Source organism: Rhinatrema bivittatum, chromosome 4 (genome assembly GCF_901001135.1).
Source record: "Rhinatrema bivittatum chromosome 4, aRhiBiv1.1, whole genome shotgun sequence".
NCBI classification, from domain to species: Eukaryota; Metazoa; Chordata; class Amphibia; order Gymnophiona; family Rhinatrematidae; genus Rhinatrema; species Rhinatrema bivittatum.
This window is the reverse complement of record NC_042618.1, coordinates 441952980-441978928: the sequence shown is the minus strand read 5'-3', so window position 1 is coordinate 441978928 and position 25949 is coordinate 441952980. Positions and strand designations below refer to the sequence as shown.

General features: G+C 43.3%; 1 protein-coding gene across 1 annotated transcript in view; it reads right to left on the bottom strand.

Annotated features, from left to right (window-relative positions):
* NTN4 (netrin 4) overlaps positions 1–25949 on the bottom strand; it is a 105421-nt gene that overhangs the window by 43497 nt on the left and 35975 nt on the right. The window contains exon 3 of the mRNA XM_029601579.1: positions 15795–16073. Within this exon, the coding sequence (XP_029457439.1) occupies positions 15795–16073 (279 nt within the window). The remainder of the gene's footprint in view (positions 1–15794; positions 16074–25949) is intronic.

Sequence of the window (25949 nt, the reverse complement as noted above, 5' to 3'; positions counted from 1 at the left end):
GTGCCAGGAAAAATAGTGGAAGTGTTCTAAATATCAAAATCACAGATCATATAGAAAGACATGGTTTAATGGAACAAAGTCAACATGGCTTTCACCAAAGGCAAGTCTTGCCTCACAAATCTGCTTCACTTTTTTGAAGGGATTAATAAAAATGTAGATAAAGGTGAACCGGTAGATGTAGTGTATTTGGATTTTAAGAAGGCATTTGACCAAAGTTCCTCATGAGAGGCTTCTAGGAAAAGTAAAAAGTCATGGGATAGGTGGCGATGTCCTTTCATGGATTACAAACTGGCTAAAAGACAGGAAACAGAGAGTAGAATAAATGGACAATTTTCTCAGTGGAGGGGAGTGGGCAGTGAAGTGCCTCAGGGATCTGTACTGGGACCTGTGCTTTTCAATATATTTATAAATGATTTGAAAGGAATACGACGAGTGAGGTAATCAAATTTGCAGATGATACAAAATTATTCAGAGTAGTTAAATCACAAGCGGATTGTGATAAATTGCAGGAAGACCTTGTGAGACTGGAAAATTGGGCATCCAAATGGCAGATGAAATTTAATGTGGATAAGTGCAAGTTGATGCATATAGGGAAAAATAACCCATGCTATAGTTACACAATGCTAGGTTCCATATTAGGAGCTACCACCCACAGTGGATAACACATTGAAATCGTCAGTTCAGTGTGCTATTGCAGTCAAAAAAGCAAACAGAATGTTGGGAATTATTAGAAAGGGAATGGTGAATAAAACAGGAAATGTCATAATGCCTCTGTATCGCTCCATGGTGAGACCGCACCTTGAATACTGTGTACAATTCTGGTTGCCGCATCTCAAAAAAGATATAGTTGCGATGGAGAAGGTACAGAGAAGGGCGACCAAAATGATAAAGGGAATGGAACAGCTCCCCTAAGAGGAAAGACTAAAGAGGTTAGGACTTTTCAGCCTGGAGAAGAGCGGCTGAGGGTGGATATGATAGAGATGTTTAAAATCATGAGGTCTAACACGGGTAAATGTGAATCGTTTACTCTTTCAGATAATAGAAGTACTAGGGGGCACTCCATGAAGTTAGCATGTGGCACATTTAAAACTAATGGGAGAAAGTTCTTTTTCACTCAACGCACAATTAAAATCTGGAATTTGTTGCCAGGGGATGTGGTTAGTGCAGTTAGTGTAGCTGGGTTTAAAAAAGGATTGGATAAGTTCTTGGAGGTGAAGTCTATTACCTGCTATTAATTAGGTTGATTTAGAAAATAGCCACTGCTATTACTAGCATCAGTAGCATGGGATAGACTTTGTTTTTGGGTACTTGCCAGGTTCTTATGGCCTGGATTGGCCACTGTTGGAAACAGGATGCTGGGCCTTTGGATCCTTGGTCAGACTCAGTATGGCATGTTCTTATGTTCTTAGATAGTAGCTTGACTTTATAAGCCACACTCCCTATCTGGCATACAATAGGAAAAGTTTGAGTTGCACGTGCTTAGCCACACCAACCTTCTTGATCATAACTGTGTTGCAGGATGCCTTTTCTTGTCTGCCTGTTCTTTCGACCAGGCAGCAGCTTGTTCTAAGAGTTGGTGTGTTGACTACCAAAGATTATGTAGTTCCTGGCTCTTGAGATTGGCTGTGGGGCAGGCTACAGAAACTGTAAGGCATGGGTGTTCGGGGATGACATCCATAATCTAGATAGAAGGGGAAGCCCCAGTGGCTCAATTGACGTGGTTGTTATGACAGGCATCTGCCCAGGGGAGCAAGGAAGCCAAATTGCCCTTGTGTTGGTTTACATATGAATGCAGGAAGCTTCTGAGGGATTGATTCAGGTTCTCTGCCTGTCTATTTGAAGATGAGATCCCAAATTTTTTTACGCAGGCTTCTCCAATAACAGGCAGTGAATTGGACTCCCCGGTCCGAGAGGATATGGTGGGGAAGGCCGTATAGACAGAGCACATGTACAAACAAATGGGCCAGTTCCGTGGCCGAGGGTAGTTCTGGTAAGGGATCAAAAAGGGCCATTTTGGAGAACTGCCCTATGATTACCCAGATCGTGGAGTTCCCTCCATTGGGGGGAAGATCTGTAATAAAATCAGATGCATCCAGAGTTCTTTGGGAGCTGGTATGGGCTGAAGTAGGCCCCCAGGGTCATGTTCACAAGCTTTTGTTTGCTAAACAATTGGGGCAAGAGTCCACATAATGCTTGACGTCTTGTTCCCAATAAGGCCACCAATAGTGGCGGGACAGGAGTTCCTTAGTTCGTAGGACCTCTGGGTATCCAGCCAATTGCGAATTGTGGCCCCCATCTCAAACCCATTCTCAAAGACGTTGGGGAATCATTGTCTTCCCTGTGGGCAGCATCGCAGCGGTGGCTACCGGGATCCTGGTCGGGTCAATGATATGGCTTGGCGGGCCTGGAGAATTCTCGGTATCAACGGATTGAGATAGGGCGTCAGCCTGCTCGTTCTTTTCGGTGGGGTGGTAGCATAATTCGAAATTAAATCCATTAAAAAACAGGGACCACCTGGCTTGATGCAGGTTCAGGTGTTGGGTTTGAGATAGATACTCCATGTTTTTTGGTCAGTATACTTTTTTGCATGCAACAAAAAGAGAAACAAAAACCTAAATATTTTAAACCAACAGTTCTGCAGTTAAGAATTATGTGAAAAAAATTTTTTGAAAAAAGATTTAGGTCCTAGCAAATATCAGCAAGCCAGGTCAGTGTGCCCTGCATTGCATGGACCACTTGGTCTTTTCAATCATGTAATGGGATACTAGATCCAAGAAATGTTTGAAGAAAAAATTTTTATAGAGCAAATAAAACCATATAAAAACATGGGATAACAGTCTTAGAAAGACTTCATTGACAGAGCCCAACAAATCTGATGTTACTCACATGCTTCCTCAGGAGCTACTTCTATATTAAACATTAGACATTATAAGTTGTAGATTTCAATAGATAGTTGTCCGTAGAAACAAAGCCATAATAAACAGTCATTACAGCACCATGAATAAAATAAAAATACTTAGCTTAAGCGGACTTGTACCAAAATCTTCCCGAAAACAAAGTCTCACATCATCTTAGTAGAAGTATAAATAGTCACCAAGTGTTTGGCCCCCTCCAGTAGGTGGCGCCACTCCTCCAGGGCTAGTTTGATTGCCAAAAGCTCAAGGTCCCCAATAGTGTAAGTTTTCTCTGCTGAGGAGAATTTTTTGTAAAAATAGGGTCCTGGTAACCTGTGCCTATTATCATCATGTTGCAAGAAGACAGCCCCTACCCAGAGGGTGGAGGCATCTACCTCCAATGAAGGGCGCGGTGGGGTTTGGATGCTGTAAACATGGGATCTGAGTGAACTCCTGTTTCAGTAGGTAAAAGGCCTGCACCGTTTCATCAGTCCAGTTTCGGGGTCAGTGCCTTTCCTAGTAAAGGCTGTGAGTGTTGCTGCCAGGGAAAAGTATTTGTGGATGAACTGGCGGTAGTAGTTGACAAAGCTACAAATCGCTGTAGGTCTTTAAGCCCTAAGGGCTGTGGCCAGTTTCAGATGGTCTTCAATTTGTCAGGATCCATACGTAATCTTGTCTGAGAAATAATATGCCCTAAGAAGGGCAATTCATCCTGATCAAAGGAGCATTTCTCCAGTTTGGTGTAAAACTGGTGCTCCTACAAGTGTTGCAGGACTTGTCTCACATGCTTTCGATGCTGGTCCTATGTCTTGGAGAATATGAGGATGTCGTCAAAGTATACGATGACATGTGAAGAAAGGAGATCACACAATACCTCAGGGGATTTGTTTTATCCTTATTTGTTTGTATTATTGGGTATTAATTGTTGTGTCTGCGGTTTTAAAATAATTTATTGGTGTTTGGGAATTTTTTTTTAATTTTTATGAGTTTTTGGATATTCTTTTCATCAGCTTTTTTGAAATGTTTATTCTTTCAAAGGAGTTACTATTATGATGTTTTATATTTCACAGTTTTTTTGTTTTATGTGGAATGAAGATATTTCTGTTTTTCCATTGTTGCACTGCATACAGCATCTGGCTTCTTGCAGTTTCAAGTTGAGTTTGTCTGCATGTTTAGATTACATTTTATGGTCTCTTCTGTCTGCATTTGTCTGCATTTTGCATCTGTAACCAATATAAGGTAATCTGCTAGTGTGTAGAATTTGTGTAAGGATCTGTAGCAGCTTGGCTTGTTCGATTTTCCTGATAGGAGGTGTACTGGTGTATTAGTGTAATATTATATTTTTTCTGCTTTTTGACACTTCAAAGCAGATTACATTCAGGTATTGCCAGTATTTTCTTATCCCCAAAGATCTTACAATCTAAGGGCCTGATTCAGAATGGAAGAAAAGCCTTAGTGAATTAGGCAGTAAATTTGTACCTGAGGCAATGGAGGGTAAAGTGACTTGCCCAAGGTCACAAGAAGCAGCAGTGGGAGTTGAACACTGGCTTCCCTAGCTCATAGCCCACTGATCTAACCACTAGGCTACTCCCCCAATGTTGTGGTTTCATAGGTAGGATCGTTACTATTTGAATGCTGGCAGTTAAGTGTTTTGGTATGGAAGGTTTACTATACTTTAATTGTAATTCATTTTTTCAGAGGATTCATTGCCAATTTGTTTTCAGGATCAAATTAAAGGCAGCACAGTTTTTAAATCTCTACAATTCTGTAACCCAAAAGCTCAATTTAAGTGTCTCTGTGCTGTGCTGGGTCAGGGTCCCTCAACCAGCAGTGGGAGCATCTTAAGAAGAGACAAGCAAAGGGTATGGATGATTGTTGCACTCATAACATTTCTGAAACATTAGGAAAAGTGAGCAATGCACCCATAAAACACATGTGCGCACACCATTAATGGAATGCATGCATCTAGGCAGATTATGGTCCATCACTCTTATGGTGTTTCAAACAGATTCATGAGTGCATCACTCATCATTGATAGCTCTTTGGGGCTGTTGATTCATTGGTGGATTGTTCATTGCTATTGTCCTGGGGATGCTAGAATAGAAGGAACAGAGGGACAAGAGAGAAGGCAGGTTCAAGATCTGTTTGGTATATTTATAAAAATGTATGCAAATGAGGGGAGGATCAGGTGTCTCTTCTCTCCATCGTCCCCAAGTGTCCAGTTTTGGTCTGTGGAAAAGTTGGCAATCCAGGGGGGGGGGGGGGGGGGGGGCAGGGGGAGAAGAGAAGACGAGTACCTAGCAACGCCCTTGTAACTGGGAGAAGACAGTAATCCTGGCCATTTAGAGACAATCAGTGTAGTTTTCCCCTGTTGCTAATGACATGTTTTGAGGATAAAGAGATGAATAGCATAGAGGGTAATTATCAACCAGCCCCCATAGCAGTAAAGTCTGCCTGGACACTGCGCACACAGACTTTACCAAGGACTTTCAGAAAGAGGCATGTTGAAATTCAATTTGAACACTGTCAGACAATTGGCCGGGTGATGCGCACACAAATTACCTCGCGCAAAAGTGCACCTCCTCCAAGCAGGGCGTAACTTGTGCGAGCTAACTTGTGCACATAGGGGTGGATTTTAAGAGCCCTGCTCGCCGGTGCGCCTATGTTCAATAGGCCAACCGGCGCGCGCAGAGCCCAGGGACTCGCGTAAGTCCCGGGGTTTTCCGAGGGGGGCGTGTCGGGGGCGGGGCCTAGTGGCGCGCCGTTTTCGGGGCGGGGTGCGGCGTTTCGGGGGCGGGCCCGGGGGCGTGGTTTCGGCCTGGGGCGGTCCGGGGGCGTGGCCGCGCCCTCCGGAACCGCCCCCGGGTTGCGTCTAGGCGCGCCAGCGGCCCGCTGGCGCGCAGGGATTTACTTCTCCCTCTGGGAGGCGTAAATCCCCCAACAAAGGTAGTGGGGGTTTAGACAGGGCCGGGGGGGTGGGTTAGGTAGAGGAAGGGAGGGGAAGGTGAGGGGAGGGCGTTAGCGAATTCCCTCCGAGGCCGCTCCGATTTCGGAGCGGCCTCGGAGGGAACGGAGGTAGGCTGCGCGGCTTGGCGCGCGCCGGCTACACGGAATCGGTAGCCTTGCGCGCATGTATCTACTAAAATCCCGCGTACTTTTGTTGGCGCCTGGAGCGCCAACAAAAGTATGCCAACGCGCCGTTTTTGAAAATCTACCCCATAGATTTTTAAAAATAAAAGAATTGCAAGTGCTAACTCTGCCCCTCCCCCCAGAACGCCGCTCTGCGCGGTTATGCACGTGTACTTCACAGAGCCCCAGTCTACGATCACACGCACATGAAACCGGGTTTTACGTGCGGAAACGACTTTGAAAATTACCCCCCATAATGGAATGAAAAATGAAGAAATTCTATTCCAGATCTTTTAAGCTTCTTTTACCTGCAGGTTTACAATGGTTGAAAAAAAAGTAAAAACAAAAAGGTGAATGTAGATCAGTTTAAGGTAGGGAGGAGTCAGACTGTTTCTGGTGATGAGAAGTTGGCTGTGAAAGTTTAAAAACTTAGCTCAGGGGTCTGATCAGTAGCAAATGTCTTTTGAGCAAGTTGCCCCTGAACGTGGGTTAATAAGCGTAGATGAAGGTTTCCATGGTGCTCTCTCGAGTTAAAACACAAAAGGAAAACGTTACATTGAAGTGAGAGAAAGAGGCATAGGATGAAGTAAGAGGTGCATAAATTAGAGTTTGTTATATCCTTGAAATAATATAAAGCAGAGGTGAAAAAAGTTAGAGGGGGTTTATATTCTGGTCGTATTAAAAATTATTTGAATCAACCTAAAGAGTTGTTTGCCGTAGTTAAGTCTTTAACCACACAGTCTCCGGCAGTTGGAGCAATACAGGTAGATTGTAATGTGCTAGTGGGTTGTTTTTTTTTTTAACAAACCTTAGTGAATCTTCAGAATGATTTGTCTGCATCTGATGAGGTGCAGGGTGATAATTTAACTCATTATAGCCAACAGCTGACTGGGTGAGGGGTCCAAGTAAACTGATAACCCAGATATAGACTGGGCAAACTGGTTATTTCCTTCACACGCGCATGTTTTAAAATGTGCTCGCTCGCGCATGTAAAAGCTGACAAGTCCTAAGGAAAGACACGAATAACGTTTCCTCTCGTAACTGCTTAAAATTAGGAGGAGTCTATGTGCGCGAGCTGGGCAGATTTTAAGTAGCCTGGGCACACTTGCACGGGCAATCTAAAATCCCAGCGTACGTGGGCCCGCGACTGCATACCCGTTCATGTGGGCGCACGCGCACTCGGTTGAAAGTTACCATCCCTGGTGATTAAGTGCTTGAATGAGAGCAGAGTTCCCGCAGTGCTAGAGAAAACAGTGCTTACACCATTATTAAAGGGCAGTAATGTTCCTCAATAAAGTTATCGGCCAATTTTGAACTTTCCCTCAGTAGCAAAGATTTTAGAAAAATGGGTGGCAATTCAATTGGAGAAATTATGTAAGCGAGGATGGCATTTTGGACCGTTATCAAATAGGTTTTAGGGCATATTGTGGAACTGAAACACTGCTTGTCTCTTTGATGGTTTATCTGCTGCAAGAAGTTGATAAAGAGCATTCTGTGCTTCTAATTAGCTCAATCTGGCCTTTGATTCAGTTGATCATACTATAATGTTATCTCGTTTCCAGTCCATAGGTCTTTCTTTGGTTGTCTGAGTTTGGTTTGCCTCGTTTTTATCATTTAGGACTCAACGAGATAAATCATGGTCTTGGCAATACCTGTCTTCAGAGGTCCCTCAAGGCACTTCGCTATCAATATTATTTAATATCTATCTGCAACCGATTACCTTGTGATTCAGCTCACTAATGTTGTATATAGAGTTTATGCAGATGATTTACAGTTCTGTCTGCAGTATAATCCAGATGGCTCATTACAAAATGAAAAATTTAATAAGGATTTGGAAGCAGTTCAAAATTGGTTGAAAAAGTTCAAATTGGCTTTGAATATGAAGAAATGGTAGTGTTGTGAATTTCATGGAAAACTCCTAAAGCTGTAGAGAATCAAATAAGGTTTAAAGGACTTTACAACCCTCAATAGTATCACAGAAGCTCAGAATTTCAGGGTTTTATTAAATACTAAGTTATCAATGAAATCTCATATAAGGATGTTAGCTAAGGATGCCTTTTTAATACTAAAACTGAATCATCAGCTAAAGCTTTTACTAACAAAGTCGGATTTTTATACAGCCTTCCAGGCCCTCATGTGCAAAATTGATTATTGTAATGTATTATTTGTGGATTTGCCTACGGTTTTCCTTCATACATTATAGCTTTTCTAGAATAGTGCAACGCAGGTTTTAACTGGGATGAATACTATGGGGTAGATTTTAAAAGGTTGCGCGTAGGCATACATGTGCGCGCAGGTTATAAAATGAGGGGTCGGTGCGCGCAAGGGGGTGCACGCCAAGCCACGCTGCCTTCCCCCGTTCCCTCCCCCTAACCTGACCTTCCCACCCCTTCCCCCTAACCTTCCCCCCTAGCCCTACTCTATCCCCCCCAAAATGTTTATTTTACCTTTTGCGCCTGCCTCTGTGCAGGCGCAAGTTGCGCGCGCCGGCCGGCTGGCAGCGCGCGATCCCTGGCACAGCGGCAAATATGGCCGCTGTGCCGGGAGCCTGACCCCGCCTCTGCCCCTGGACCGCCCTCGCCCCCTCCCCTTTTTGCAAGCCCCGGGACTTATGCGCGTCGCCGGGCCTTTTTAAAATCGGCCTGGCGCGCGTAACCTTTTTAAAATCCGGCCCTATGAGCATGTATCTCCTGTACTGGAAAATCTACATTGGCTACCGGGTTTTAGAGAGAATTTGGTTTAAAGTTATTACTCTGCTTTTAAAAACAATACATGTTGATGGGTACCTGTTGGTAGAGTTGGCTGAAAAATATTCTGTGGGCTGTTTGCTGCATTCAGGTGATCAAAATTTAGTAAGTACTCCTAGTTTTAAAATTTTTTAAAAACACAAGGAAATAGAAATAGGGGGTGCATATCCAGCTAAATTCTAGCCAGGTAACTATTGCACATCTATGCTTCTAGCATTATCACCAGAGTAATACTGGCAGTGGCTGGAACTGCACTGCTCTGCAACCCTGGCAGAAGAACTGGCCCAGTTAAGGTACCAGATGGGTAAGTGGAAGGGAGGGAGGGTGTTGGATGCTGGGGGAGGAGCAGTAGGTGGGGTTTAAGGACTCTATTTAGCAGGCATGGAAGAAGGGAGAGAGCCAGGCCCAGCATCACAGTTTTACAGGATGAAGGGGTTGGGAGAGGGGTCTGGGGTAGCAAATGGTTGATACTCGGGAGGAGGAGTTTGGGCCGGGAGGCTCACAATTTTATTGTATTTACTTTAGTAAAGAGCACTAGTTACCTGGATGGCTTTTGAAGATATCCGGGTAACTAGCCATTTATCCAGCCACGAGGCCAGCCAACTTTAGGCCTAATCATCCATATTTAAACACTGGCTGGTTAGGCCTAAAGTTACCCAGCTATATGTAGCCGGATAATTTATATTTTCATATTCAAGGGGATGTTTATCTATTTGAATATATGGGACAAGTTATTTGCCTAACCTTAGCTGGATATCTTGTCCACTACCCAGCCTAGTGAATATTGGCTTCGAGAGTTTGTTCCATGGTAGGACCCACTTTTTGGAATGTCCTTGAACAACAGCTGAGGGATGAGGATGATTTTAGGCTTTTTAGAAAGAAACTTAAAGCACTGTTTTTTTAAGCAGGTTTTTAAGAAATGAGGTATTCTGAGTATGTGTCATATGTTTCATATTTATTTATGAATGCTGGCTCGTGACGCGCACAGGTCATATTGCATGGACATTGCAGCATATAAATGTAATAATCATAAAGCAGTGGGGAAAAAAACCCCAACTCTTGTCAGTAAGAAAAAAATGATCCTCAGAAGCAATAGTACTGTCAGTCTTTCTCCAGGGAAAAAAGGTGTATCAGAAACATTTAAATATTTGCACAGTTTCCAAGGGGTACAAGAAGGTAGCTTTATCCTTAGAAGAAGACAATCAAGGACAAAGGGCAATGATATGAAACTGAAGGGAGGAAGGCTTAGAAGAAATGTGAGGAAATCCTTCTCTAAGTAGTGAATACCTAGAATCACCTACCATTGTTGATGGTAGCCACCGATACAGTGACAAAATTCAGGCTTACATGGTGGGATAGACAGAGGGAAGTGGTGAGGACAAGGGAGGAAGAAGCTTGAAAGTCCAGTAGGGTTTTTGACAACAGTAGGTAGGGACAACTGGGCAAATCTGCTAACAACTTCTGTTACTATCTTCTTTTGCTTTAAGTAATATAATCCTCTGTCAGTCAGAACCCCCTCCTAAAGAGCCCTGTTCTAATAGCTCTTGATAACAAAATCCCTCCTTTTGAAGGTATCCCTAGGTACAGAGGTGTCTTTTGTTATTTAAGCAATGAACTTTGCCATTTCTAGGATCTCCAATGAGCATTTCATTTGACTTATCATTGCAAAATACCTTGTGTAAACAAAGCCCTTGCATTTGATAATGCTGCTCCTGTCAATTCAAAGTAAGGCTGTCAGTTCTACAGATTATGTTTGCAGACTTGTGCAATTTTGCATTATTCTGGTACTATAGACATGTTCATGGGGGCTCCACAGGGCACGTCGAGGTTCAGTGGATGAAGGGAGAAGACACAACCCTCTCTTGACATTGTTGTTGTCATAGTGACTATAAACTGAACGACCTTGGGTTTATAATTGCCCATAGAAGATGTCGATGGGTTTCTTATGCAAAGGATGACAGCTGTGAGATTTGGAAATATTAACTTATCGTTCATGAGCTAAATGTGAATCATGATATTAGTAAAATGATCAGAGGTCCAGAGCGGCTGACGAAGTGAAGCAGAGAGGTGCTGCAGTCAGAAAGAGGAGAGCTAATAATGGCAGGAGATGGGCAACTACCAGAAATGCTCCCATTCCTTTTGCTAATCTGCCCTACATCATAGTGACTCTTATGTGGAACGGGATTTAAATCTCCAGCTAGATTTTAAAAGCACTGTATTATGGATGCTTAAAGAAAATATGAAACGCGTGTGTAGTAGCATTTACTAGAAGTACTAAATAAGTTATTATGCAACCGCTTCCTTCTGATTTATGGATAGACTGTTCTTTTTTCTTTCTGGAACAGGTATACACAAAGACACATGAATGGGAGCTGTGATTACACTATGGCTTCCAGCTGTGCTCCCGGCTGTAATACTTTTTCCACCTCTCATGCAAGCAGGTCCTACAGCAGCGATCAAACAGCTGTATGTAGAACCCCCAGTTAGAAAATTATGCAAGAGAAACATCTGGATAATGCAGACCATTGCTTCTGTTCTGCTTCATAAAGAATTATCAATCAAACAGCCGCAAGATTTCACATTCATTTTGAAACTTTTGAAGGTTAAGGCAGCCGTACTTGCTAGAAAAAAGTGTTTTAATAATTTAGCTGCCAGTTAAAACAAGCAAAATATTCTAGTGCTCCCTTTCTCACTCCTCCTGCTTAGCCAGTCCCTCTGATATGTATCAAAATAAAACGGGCTATTCTTGTGCTGACGTTTATTAGAACCCCATGCAGGCATCACACTGATTCATGGACAGCTGAAGAATGGTTTGTCATCAGAATCTCATGCAGGAAATACAGATACAATAGGGAAAGAGAATGGACAACTGAAGGGAGGCTAGTTATCAGAATCCCATGCAGGCATCACACTGAAACATGTAAAAGAGGAAAAGAGCATGGAGAACTGAAGGGAGACTAGTCATCAGAATCCCATGCAGGTGATACAGGTAAAAGAGCATGGAGAACTGAAGGGAGGCTAGTCATCAGATTCCCATGCAGGTGATACATGTAAAAGAGCATGGAGAACTGAAGGAAGGCTAGTCATCAGAATCCCATGCAGGTGATACAGGTAAAAGAGCATGGAGAACTGAAGGGAGGCTAGTCATCAGATTCCCATGCTGGTGATACAGGTAAAAGAACATGGAGAACTGAAGGAAGGCTAGTCATCAGAATCCCATGCAGGTGATACATGTAAAAGAGCATGGAGAACTGAAGGAAGGCTAGTCATCAGAATCCCATGCAGGTGATACAGGTAAAAGAGCATGGAGAACTGAAGGGAGGCTAGTCATCAGAATCCCATGCAGGTGATACAGGTAAAAGAGCATGGAGAACTGAAGGGAGGCTAGTCATCAGATTCCCATGCAGGTGATACAGGTAAAAGAGGGAAAGAGCATGGAGAACTGAAGGGAGGCTAGTCATCAGAATCCCATGCAGGTGATACAGGTAAAAGAACATGGAGAACTGAAGGGAGGCTAGTCATCAGATTCCCATGCAGGTGATACAGGTAAAAGAGCATGGAGAACTGAAGGAAGGCTAGTCATCAGAATCCCATGCAGGTGATACAGGTAAAAGAGCATGGAGAACTGAAGGGAGGCTAGTCATCAGAATCCCATGCAGGTGATTCAGGTAAAAGAGCATGGAGAACTGAAGGGAGGCTAGTCATCAGAATCCCATGCAGGTGATACAGGTAAAAGAGCATGGAGAACTGAAGGGAGGCTAGTCATCAGAATCCCATGCAGGTGATACAGGTAAAAGAGCATGGAGAACTGAAGGAAGGCTAGTCATCAGAATCCCATGCAGGTGATACAGGTAAAAGAGCATGGAGAACTGAAGGGAGGCTAGTCATCAGAATCCCATGCAGGTGATACAGGTAAAAGAGCATGGAGAACTGAAGGGAGGCTAGTCATCAGAATCCCATGCAGGTGATTCAGGTAAAAGAGCATGGAGAACTGAAGGGAGGCTAGTCATCAGAATCCCATGCAGGTGATACAGGTAAAAGAGCATGGAGAACTGAAGGGAGGCTAGTCATCAGAATCCCATGCAGGTGATACAGGTAAAAGAGCATGGAGAACTGAAAGAAGGCTAGTCATCAGAATCCCATGCAGGTGATACAGGTAAAAGAACATGGAGAACTGAAGGGAGGCTAGTCATCAGAATCCCATGCAGGTGATTCAGGTAAAAGAGCATGGAGAACTGAAGGGAGGCTAGTCATCAGAATCCCATGCAGGTGATTCAGGTAAAAGAGCATGGAGAACTGAAGGGAGGCTAGTCATCAGAATCCCATGCAGGTGATACAGGTAAAAGAGCATGGAGAACTGAAGGGAGGCTAGTCATCAGATTCCCATGCAGGTGATACAGGTAAAAGAGCATAGAGAACTGAAGGGAGGCTAGTCATCAGAATCCCATGCAGGTGATACAGGTAAAAGAGGGAAAGAGCATGGAGAACTGAAGGGAGGCTAGTCATCAGATTCCCATGCAGGTGATACAGGTAAAAGAGCATGGAGAACTGAAGGGAGGCTAGTCATCAGATTCCCATGCAGGTGAAACAGGTAAAAGAGCATGGAGAACTGAAGGGAGGCTAGTCATCAGAATCCCATGCAGGTGATACAGGTAAAAGAGCATGGAGAACTGAAGGGAGGCTAGTCATCAGAATCCCATGCAGGTAATACAGGTAAAAGAGCATGGAGAACTGAAGGGAGGCTAGTCATCAGAATCCCATGCAGGTAATACAGGTAAAAGAGCATGGAGAACTGAAGGGAGGCTAGTCATCAGATTCCCATGCAGGTAATACAGGTAAAAGAGCATGGAGAACTGAAGGGAGGCTAGTCATCAGAATCCCATGCAGGTGATACAGGTAAAAGAGCATGGAGAACTGAAGGGAGGCTAATCATCAGATTCCCATGCAGGTGATACAGGTAAAAGAGCATGGAGAACTGAAGGGAGGCTAATCATCAGATTCCCATGCAGGTGATACAGGTAAAAGAGGGAAAGAGCATGGAGAACTGAAGGGAGGCTAGTCATCAGATTCCCATGCAGGCGATACAGGTAAAAGAGCATGGAGAACTGAAGGGAGGCTAGTCATCAGATTCCCATGCAGGTGATACAGGTAAAAGAGCATGGAGAACTGAAGGGAGGCTAGTTATCAGATTCCCGTGCAAGTGATACAGGTAAAAGAGCATGGAGAACTGAAGGGAGGCTAGTCATCAGATTCCCGTGCAGGTGATACAGGTAAAAGAGCATGGAGAACTGAAGGGAGGCTAGTCATCAGAATCCCATGCAGGTGATACAGGTAAAAGAGCATGGAGAACTGAAGGGAGGCTAGTCATCAGATTCCCATGCAGGTGATACAGGTAAAAGAGCATGGAGAACTGAAGGGAGGCTAGTCATCAGATTCCCGTGCAGGTGATACAGGTAAAAGAACATGGAGAACTGAAGGGAGGCTAGTCATCAGATTCCCATGCAGGTGATACAGGTAAAAGAGCATGGAGAACTGAAGGGAGGCTAGTCATCAGATTCCCATGCAGGTGATACAGGTAAAAGAGCATGGAGAACTGAAGGGAGGCTAGTCATCAGATTCCCATGCAGGTGATACAGGTAAAAGAGCATGGAGAACTGAAGGGAGGCTAGTCATCAGAATCCCATGCAGGTGATACAGGTAAAAGAGCATGGAGAACTGAAGGGAGGCTAGTCATCAGAATCCCATGCAGGTGATACAGGTAAAAGAGGGAAAGAGCATGGAGAACTGAAGGGAGGCTAGTCATCAGAATCCCATGCAGGTGATACAGGTAAAAGAGCATGGAGAACTGAAGGGAGGCTAGTCATCAGATTCCCATGCAGGTGATACAGGTAAAAGAGCATGGAGAACTGAAGGGAGGCTAGTCATCAGAATCCCATGCAGGTGATACAGGTAAAAGAGCATGGAGAACTGAAGGGAGGCTAGTCATCAGAATCCCATGCAGGTGATACAGGTAAAAGAGCATGGAGAACTGAAGGGAGGCTAGTCATCAGAATCCCATGCAGGTGATACAGGTAAAAGAGCATGGAGAACTGAAGGGAGGCTAGTCATCAGAATCCCATGCAGGTGATACAGGTAAGAGGGAAAGAGCATGGAGAACTGAAGGGAGGCTAGTCATCAGAATCCCATGCAGGTGATACAGGTAAAAGAGCATGGAGAACTGAAGGGAGGCTAATCATCAGATTCGCATGCAGGTGCCACAGTGATATATGCTAAGTATGAACATTGCACAGACAGCTGAAGAGTGGAACTGCATCAAAATCCCATACAGGCAATGCAGTGAAGCATGTAAAGCAGGAAAACGGCATAGATGGCTGAAGAGCGGATCTTCATCAGAACCCCATGGAGGCGTCACACTGAAACATGTAAAGGATGAACACAGCACAGGCAACTGAAACATGAGCTCATACAAAAATATAAGAACTAAAGCAAATTAATGCACTTCAGGCTAAATTAAACCATATTCAGGACTTTGAGAGATTTTCTTTGAAAAAATATTAAATTCCTGTTAACAAATTGCAGTTCAGGGAAGGCCTGCATACCTCAGGAAAATGAAATCAGCTCCCTCTGTGTGGCTTTTCAGACCAGCATCACATCTCATTAAAGTAAGAATTTGGGTGATCTATGCACTCTCAAGGAGACCTTGATAGTACACCTTGGATGAGGAATACATCCCCGCCCCCCTGACAAAGGAGTCCCACTGTGCTAAAGCATCCTACAAATAGCTCCTCTGGAAGAAGGGGTAAAAAAAAAAAATGTACACCCCGTTACATAAAATCCTCCATTTTGAAAGAACTAAAAGAAGAAGCCTTACAGCTCACTCTAAAATGTGAATTTTTTTTTTTCAGCTAGAGCTTGTGATGCTTGGGACACAGGTCACACTGCAGTTGTTCAGTATAGCCACAAGTGACCTCCGCTAACCTCTTTGCTTCCTTTGCACTGAGAATACTGTGTGCAGTGTACGTACCACATGGTGCATGCCCAGATCCCTGACCTGCCTAAACCCTTCAGCAGCGACACAGTGGTCTGCATGGCCATTGCAGAAACAGCTCCCCTTCACGATGAGATCATAGATGGCGTAGTGGGCAAAGTGCTGAGGCTTCCCGCTCCTCTCATGGCCCTGGCAGGGGCAGGGCTGCCACTTCAGCAGCCGAACCCGGAGGTTGGTGATCTTCAGCTGCTCCTGTGCCTCTGTGCTATAGGGATCCTCAGCTGAGTAAGGAGGCGCCATAGCTCGGTAGATCAACTACAAAACAAAAAAAAAGACAAATAAAGCAGAATGAGTTCCTTGAATTCAAATCAGAACTGGAACAAACTACGAAGGGATATTATGAGCCAGATTGCGCTATTCCTAAAGAGTCAGATTTACATCTCAGACCAAAGAATCACAGAAAAATAAAAAGGAGCACAAGCACTGTAACTTTATGTTAGCTTGCACAGTTTGGAAGCAGTACATGATGTGGCCGAGATTTTAAATTTCTACAGCCTCTTGATGAGAAAATAAAAGAAGAATTCACAGAAAAAATTGCACAACCCGCAACTTCAGTCAAAACCTTTTTGGAACTTCTGCTTGAAAGTTCTAAATTTAAGAATTTTTTTTTTAATCCATGCAGAAGCTGCAAGGAATTTAATGCTAGGGGGCGACAGATGTGACCTATCTCTTCCAGCCAGGTGAATGCCAAGCCTACTCTGTCCTACCAAGGATGAGACATGGGTCTTGTTTTGATCTCAACGCTGTATGCATGCTTCAGTGTGGCCTGCACAGAGACAAGGTTCATGAGCTGCCTTGTCTGTAAATATCTAAAATTATCATCTCCACATCTAATGGCCATGTTGTCTGTCTCGCTTGATGCATGCCGGCTGTTTTAATACATCTAAGCAAGCCCTATAGTTGTCTGTGCCAAGATATGTGGAATTCTGTTGCCGCAGAATAATTCTAACGGCCACATTTTTATTCCCCTGCGCGCAAAAAAAACCCCAGGGGTTACGCATGTGGCTGGGCCTTGCGCGCACTGCGCACATCTTCAAAGGGGCCCGGCCACGTGCATAATCCCCGTTTCGCGCCGAAGTGCTGGGCCCAGATAAAGGGGCGGGGCTTGAAATGGCCAGTACAGCGGTCATTTGCCGCTGAGCCGGGGAGGGCGGGGGGGGGGGGGGGCATGCAACTTGCTACAGCTCCTGTTGAGAAGCAAAAGGTAAAAAAAGGGATTAGCTAGGATAGGGATAGGGGGTGGGGAGGAGAGGGGAAGGGGAAGGGGAAGAAAGGTTAGAAAGGAGGGTAAGAAGTTCCCTCCCAGTCCGCTCCTTAATTGGAGCGGACTGGGAGGGAACTGGGAAAGGCTGGGATGCGTCGTTGCATGGGAATTGTATAAATCCTCCCCCCCATGCATATGTGGATTAAAAAATGCAGCGCACATGTGCGCACGATCCAACAATTTTATAACATGCGCTTGCCGGCGTACGCATATTATAAAACTGGCACGTCCATGTATGCCCACCAGGTTGCGCGCACACATGGACGTGCATGCGCTTCTTTAAAAATCTACCCGTAAATGTATAGGCTAACACTTTAATAATGAGAACGCATTGCCCTGGAAAGAAAGTATTTGCTTCACTCCTCAGATTTTTGTGCTGATTTAGATATCTGACTTTGAGAATGGAGAATCTGAATTGGCCCCTTTAAAAACTGGCCACGGGATGAGGACAGAATTCTCACTTTTCAAGGTTTATATGGGCTGAGTGATGCACATTTCTTTGCATATTTACAAATACAACATTATGTCCCTGCCTTGCCACTGACCTCCAGGCAGCCCGCAGTCTTTCATTCTTTAGACGCCCTCTTTCTGTTTGAAAAGTCACAACCCATATCTTGGTCCACTCACTATAAGGGTTTGCATAAGCTTGCCAAGATAGATACATGTTCCACTTTAGTTGAGAGATGGAACAAGGACGGGGTGTTTATGATTACCTCATCTGCTCTTTATTCCTGTTTTAAGCAATCTCCATTAATATGTATTATAGGGAAATGCAGTACAAATTCCTTCGGAGAGCTTTTGTGTCCCCCCCAAGTTGCATATCATTCTCAGTTGACGTCTTCAGCCATGTGCGAGCATTGTTGTACAGCAATTGGTACTTTATCCCACGCCTTTTGGGCATGCCCTTCTGTTAAGCGGTTCTGGGGGCGAATGGCGGGCTATGTTGGAGTCCTGCTAGGTGTTCAAGTTCCCCTTTCTCCGAAGGTATCGTTATTTGACTGCATTCCCCCACTGCTGATTCGGGGCTCTGGACCTCGTTTGTTTTGTGCTGTGGGGAAAAAAAGTGACTCTTAATTTGCAAAGGGAAAGATGCTCCTTCCTTCTGGCTATGGCGTAATCCTCTACACCGTATGACGCAGATGGACAATATGGCGTCACGAATCTCACCCCAACACAGACGACGCTTTTTGTTGATTTGGGTCTCCTCCCTTCAAGCGTTGCCACACCGTTCCAGGAGTTTGATTTTGAATGACTGATCTATAGGCCTACATGTATGGCTTTTATGTTGAATGCGGACACAACACTACATCTGCTTAAGGACTTTAGGGGGAGGGGTGATGGGGACATGAGACATTTAAAACAATTCTATGTTTGTCATCATAAGTTGTTACTTGGGGTTGCATATGAACCCTTCATCCCAGGTCATGTACAGTTTTGTTTTGTTTTTTGTGGTACCTAATAAAACATTTTGAGCTAAAACTGGCCCAGCTGAGTTCCTACTAAATTTAGGCTCTTAATTTCACTAGGTTCCCAAATTTAGGAGCCCAAAGAGTGGGTGGCTACAGGAGCATAGTGGGAGGGAGGAAGTTAAGAGCTTAGCACTGATTTTCAGCACTAGATCCCTAACTTAGGGTCCTAAATCTAGGCAAAGGAATAGGAGGCCTACTTTTAGGATGTTCATTTTTAGATCCTTAAATTTAGGTGAATTTTCAGCTGAAAGCTTAATTTAGGAGTTCAGCTTATTTTGAATCCTGGCTTCCATTATTAAAGTCATTTGTCTATTTATTTATACAGTATATGATGTGAAACATCATAGAACCTCCTTTAAATGTCCCCAATTAATGTGGTAGTTGGAGGAAAGCTGCTCAATATTATTTAAATGTAAACTCCCAAGAAGAACAGACAATCCTGACCTGTCCGCAGTCATCCAGTATTTGTTTCTTGTATACACATATGAAAAAAAGTTTAATTTTAAATTCTATTTTGCCTGTATTGCCTTCATCTACTTCCTTTCGAATACTTCTGGGCATTAATGTTTTCAGACAGTAGTAATACTCACATGCTTATTTAAACTTTCAAAGAATTCTAATAGATTAGTAAGGCTAAATCCATGCTGATTCCTTCCCATTAAGTCATGTTAACCATATGCCCAGTAATTTTGTTCTTTACAATAGCTCCCACCATTTTTACACAGCACCATCAGGCTCACTGGTAGATCTCTTTTAAAAAAAAAAAGTTGCATTACATTAGGTAACCTCTATTCTTCAGGTACAGTGCCCAATTTTAATGATAAATCACAGGCTAATAGCAGCAGGTCTGGAATTGCATATTTGAGTTCCTTTAGAACTCTGAGATGAATACCATCAAGACCTGGTGGTTTGTCACTATTCAGTCTGTCACCTCTCCCAGATGTACACAGTCGACCTACCTGCTTAATTGTGTTTGTTGCAATGCTAAGCTTGCCCTAAGCAGTCAGCCCCCAAGGAATATTTTTCATGGATTTTCTCTCTCTTCACTCCGTTATTAATGCAAACTAGTAGTTTAAAAAAAAAATATGAAAATGATAAATAAGGGACATTCTTCAGCAGGGAGTACATTCTAAACCTGCAGAATCAGAGAAACCTAGGAAGCCTTAATTATATTTGTATTCTAGCATTAATCTACAGTGCCTGAATGTAATCCACTCTGAAAGTGCCTGAACAGCAGAATGTAAATCAAATAAATAAATAAAAATCTTCTCAAAGGGAGAACAATTTTCAAAGAGTGAAAACTGTGCTCCGTCACTGCGGCTCAATCTAGCCACCAAGTTTCAGTAGGCGGCTAGATTAGCCATGGGAAAAAAAGGGCCATCTCGGGGGTGGGTGGGGGGAATACGTGCATAGATGTGATTTTAAGATCTATACATATTTTTTGCTCATATTTGCCCCATAGATATTGCAGAGGCAAGCTCTGTGAAAATTCTTCCCTCCCTCCCTGATCCTTATATTAACCTTAAATATGTGCCCACTCCAAAAAAAAGGAGAAAACTGGGGCTGTTGGTTAACAATAGAAGGTAACTCTGCAAACTGTGCTAACAATAGAATTGTGATTTGATTTACAGTGTTTTCTGGGACACCTGGAAACACCCAGGCAGGGGGGTATGATAGGTATGCAAACCTCTCTCACACCAGGGGAAAGGGGGGGGGGGAGGGAGGCTGAAAACAGGGGCAACTGCCCTGGTCCCCACACCACCATGATAGGCCCAGCACTATCATTTCAGCATTCTAGGGCCCTGCGTTGATTTGCCCTGGGTCCCGCACTCTCCTAAGTTCAGCCTTGCTGTAGCTGCTACCGTAGTAAGATTCACCCTTGTGTCAAATCCACAGCTAATCCTCTCACTGTACAAATCTGGTACAACAAACATTAAAACTAGATAAAATCCCAAACGTATAAGAAGTGACAAATAAAATGCTTAGCAAAACACTTCATTTTAACATTTTTTTCATCACAAAGTGCACGTTCAGTATTTTCTCTTTGGGAAACTATAACATTAATACTACAGCAGGTTTGCAGCACAGTTCTGGTATAGAACAGATTACCATGAATTTTAAATAGGCTTCCTAGAGTTCCTGATAGCTGCAAATGGTTGAAACTGTAATGGATCACTTGTCACCTCCTTTCAAAAAGTAATGTCTGTTTTACGAATCTGGAATGCTCTATTAAATGCATCTCGCCCAGGTAAGACCTTCAGTGGGGTAAATGACAGGAAGAAAGGGGCTGGATAAGGGAGCAGAATAATTGTCCTTGATCTGCACCTGTCCACTCTAACAATTTAACTTATGATTAAGTTTGTTTTTATCATTTAACTCTTGTGTTTATCAACTTTTTGACTTAATATTTCTTTTCTTTTTTTTTTTGCACTATTGTAATATATCTTCATTTTTTATTTTAATTGTATGTTTTATTTCTTGTTTTCTGATTCAAATTGTGTATGTTATTTTGTTCACGGCCTAGGACTTTTAGTGTTAGGCGGTCTATAAATCTTAATAAATGTAAATATAACCTCACCCTCCACCCCCTCCACTCCTGCTGCTTCCTGGGAAGGGATGGGCTGAAGCAGGAACCACAAAGGGTTCTCAGACAAATTTCATTAACCAGTAACCCTTTTCCCCATGGATGCAGGATAATAAAGTTTTTATCATATATTGTATAAAGGATGATTTTATTGATCTTTTGATTAAATTAATTAATTTCTAAGGGAATAGTTCCTAAGGTTTTGAAAAAAAATCTGTGATTTGTTCTGTTAAAAATAAAAGGGGGGAAATTTGTCGAACCATCCAATTTCCAATCTGGTGTCCTGGGGGAAATCTACTTGAGAAGGCTGCTTTTGTTCAATTGAAGGATTTTTTGCAAACTCAAGACTGTTATGCATGAAAATCAATGCAGATTTTGACAAAATCATAGTACCAGTGGCGAATCTAAAGTATTTGGCACTGGGGGTGGATAATTCCTTTGGCACCCCCCCCCCCACCCCAATTTACTTCTCTGTCCCTCCTCCTCCCCCCCTCAATTCTCGATCCTTCCTCCCCTCCCCCCAGTGATCTCTGGTTCCCCTCTCTCTCTTGCACACTCTTTCACACACCCCTGCACACAGGCTCCCTTCATTTCTCTCTCTCACATACAGACCCCTTCACGTAGCTCCCTCTCTCACACAAAGCATGCACTCTCACTCCCATATACACACACACACACAGACTCTCCTAGACACACACACAGCCATGCTCTACCACACAGTCACACACAGACTCTCCTAGACACACACACACAGACTCTTCTAGACACACACAGACATGCTTTCACACACACATAGACACAAACACTGTCTTACTTCCTACCCCGCTCCCCATCAGAAGCACTACAGCAGCTTTCTCTCTCAGCCCCTGCGACAGACGGGGACTCTTCATTTTTCTTGAGGTGGCACGGGAGCCGGTGTGGCTCCATTCCTGCATCTGCGGTGGGAAGGGGAGGGGGGCAGCGCTATTGCTCTCCCTCCTGCTTCAGGCTGAGACTGCATGACCTTTCCTTCTTCCCACCTGCGCGGACCCACCACGTCCTTTTCCGGGCTGCGGGGGAATGGGAAGAAGAAAAGGCTCTGCAGTTGCCGGCTACAGACCTGTGGCACTCCAGTGCTTCCACCGCTCAAAGCCTGGAGGCCTTCCTCTTCTTCTAACATGAGAGGGATCGGCTCCACTCGTCCTGCACCCCCCCCCCCCCCCCCCTTAGTATGCCACTGCATAGTACTGAGATATTATCAGTCTCCATGAATGATTATCTGTTACAAATCCTGGATACAGGTGGGTCTGTTGCAGCTCTTTAGACAATAGTTCTGCCTTTGATTCTGTTAATCATTCTATTTTACTTACTAGAGTAAGGGAGATGAGGACTGGAGGAAAAGTCCTAAAATGGTTTGAATCTTATTTAATTATGCATCAGCAACAGGTTAAGATAAGTTTTTCCAGGTCTGCGTAGTTTTCAGTGGGGGTAGTTCAGGTCTCTCTTCCACACTTTTTAAAATATTTACAACCTCTGTGTACATTATTAGATTCATCTAATATTCATTTTAGATTTTATGCAGATGACATCCAGATGTACTTTCCAGTGCTACCAGATGTAGCAGGTGCTATATCCCAAATATTGCATTGTTTGATTGCTGTAAACAACTGGGTGACTAGTATTGCCCTAATTTTAAATATTGCTAAGACTGAAGCTCTCTGGATTACCAGGAAACCAAAACCTTTGAATTTTCCTGATCTGGTGATCAATGGTGAACAAATAGCTTTTTTTTTCTGAGCATGTGTGCAATTTAGGACTCAGTTTGACTCCAGACTAGATTTTAATCGTCCATTATGTTCTTATTTTACATCACTTACGACCGTTTTTGGATATCTCAGATTTTCATACACTAGTGTAAGCTTCTGATTTAACTACAATAAATTATTGTAATTCCCTATACATGGGACTCCCAAATCTCACATGTGGGCTCTGCAGCTTTAACAATATTCAGCTGTGCGCTTGACCCGGGGAGCCCTGTTGCGGGATCAGGTAACTCCATTATTAAAAATATAGTTTTCACTGGCTTCCAGTTTTACATTTAAAATCTTTATACTGGTTTTTAAAGCATTGTGTGATGATGATCCTGGTTACTTAGCCAAACACTTCAAGGATTATCTTCTGGCAAGAACGTTTTGCTCTGGTAGTCACCATTTTCTTGATGCTCCTAGTGTAAAACTGGCTCATTTGCAAGAAACCAGCAGTCGGGCTCTATCAATTGCAGGACCAGCTTTATGATGAAATTATACTTGCCTGAACATTTTCTTTCCTTGGGTGCTGCTAGTCCAGTCCATTTCACACAGGATAATCCCACGTGCAATAGACTGTTCTAGCAGACAATAAGGAAGGAACCTTTTACCAGATGAGTTTAGAAGTCAACAGGATTTAAAAATATTTTGCAAAAGACTTAAAGGGGGCTCTTATATCAGGAGGCCTATTCAAGTGACTCTGGATGAAACCGCAATGATGGTTTTTAATTGTCTGGTCTTTTTAACATTTTATTTTAAATGCACAACCGGTGCATTTTGTGTTTTACTTTTGCATTTTATGTTAGGACTGTAATCCGCTTAGCATGACATTGTTAATGTCGGCGGAATATAAATATGTTTAAATAAATAAATAAATTGCTGACATTTGGTTCCACTATATATTTCTTCCTCTCCCACTTCAGTTGCCTATGGAAAAACTGAATTTCTAAGAAACTTGGGATAACCTCTAATCCAATGTGAGTATTTCAGCAGATCAAAGGCACCGCCATGGGGGCCACGATGACCTCTGATGTGGCAAGCCTGTAGGTAGGACAATTTGAAGAGAGGTGGTTGGCCTCTTGTCCTGTCAGTCTGGATGGGGGGGTGGGGGCAGCTTTACCACCAGCCTTTTTGGAATGGCTCAGTGGCTGTGCTGGTAATCTACAGTTTACGGCTTCAGTGACTGAAACTAGTTTGCCCTTTTTAGACACTACAAACAAGGTTGAAAAACAGATCTGTTCCCATCTATCTATAAAAAAAACCCCCTATGGACAGAAACACTGTTAGCTTATTCCAGCTGCCATCCACAGAAACTGAGACACAACCTTCCTTTTGGACAGTTTCTCAGACTGCGATGTCTGTGCTCCACAGTAACAGAGTACAAGATGAGAGCTGCTGAAATGCAAGTTAGATATGTGAAGCAGGTATCCTGCATCTGTCATATAAGAGGGCACATTGGGTGAACGGCAATTATTATTGGTCCCCCAACCGCCAATTTCCGACTCACATTTGGTGTGTGCTTTTCCGTACTCAACACAAATTGATCAAGTGCAGAGAAGCATTAAGAAGCACCAGGCAGTGTGACGACTTCATGCAGTGCTTCAGTCATTGCCCTTGCTTGCACTAAGGAGAGGGCACAACACACGTGACTTGGTAATTCATTCAGTTTATAATGAAGGCAGATCCACCAAGTTGAACATTGACAAGCCGGCTGGACATTATGCTCATGGACACTGTGTTCAGTGTGTCCCCGGGCATTTGAAGGTGACAAGTTACCTTTGAATAGTGTCACATGCTTTGAGACTTATATTTCATGTGTTACTAAAGGGGCTGCATATTTTTTAATGGTGCCCCTGCAATTTGATTTATGTGGGTAGAACCAAAAGACTTTTAAAAACACGCATGATAGAGCACCACATGCTATTCGCCAACAAGCAGCAGAAGCCTCCTTAGTTGCACGCTGTTTAATTGCTCATCACGCTTTCAAAGACTTGTGATTTTCAGCTTTAGAAGAACCCAGTAGAATGTTTGTGGAGATGATTATACTTGGTATTATTGCAGCATGAACAATGATGGATTTACAAGCTTAACATCATGAAGCCAAATGGTTTGAATAAGATAATAGATTGGTCTATATTTATTTAATGGCATCATAGAAACATATAGAAACATAGAAATGACGGCAGAAGAAGACCAAATGGCCCATCCAGTCTGCCCAGCAAGCTTCCCTCATTTTTTCTCTCATACTTATCTGTTTCTTTTAGCTCTTGGTTCTAATTCCCTTCCACCCCCGCCATTAATGTAGAGAGCGGTGATGTAGCTGCATCCAAGTGAAATATCTAGCTTGATTAGTTAGAGGTAGTAGGGGTAGTAACCGCCGCAATAAGCAAGCTACAACCATGCTTATTTGTTTTTACCCAGATTATGTTATACAGCCCTTATTGGTTGTTTATCTTCTCCCCTGCCGTTGAAGCAGGGAGCTATGCTGGATATGCTGGATATGTTTTTACTCTCCCTGTTTTAATGTAACTTCTCTTTTCCACTTATACGTTAATTGATTTTTCCCCTTGTTCTAATGTAAACCGGTACGATAAGACCTGGTCTTGAGTGTCGGTATAGTAAAAGAAGTTAAATAAAATAAATAAATAAATAAATATGCGTGAGGTATCAGTTTTTTTCTTCTCCCCTGCCGTTGAAGCAGAGAGCTATGCTGGATATGCATCGAAAGTGAAGTATCAGGCACATTTGGTTTGGGTAGTAACCGCCGTAACAAGCCAGCTACTCCCCGCTTTGTGAGTGTGAATACTTTTTTCTTCTCCCCTGCCGTTGAAGTTATGCTGGATATGCGTGAAGTATCAGTTTTTCTTCTCCCCTGCTGTTGAAGCAGAGAGCTCTGCTGGATGTGTGAAGTAACAGTTTTTCTTCTCCCCTGCTGTTGAAGCAGAGAACTATGCTGGATATGCATTGAAAGTGAAGTATAAGAATGGAGTGATCAAGCTAGTTGAAAGGCATCAGGAATAGAGGAAGGTG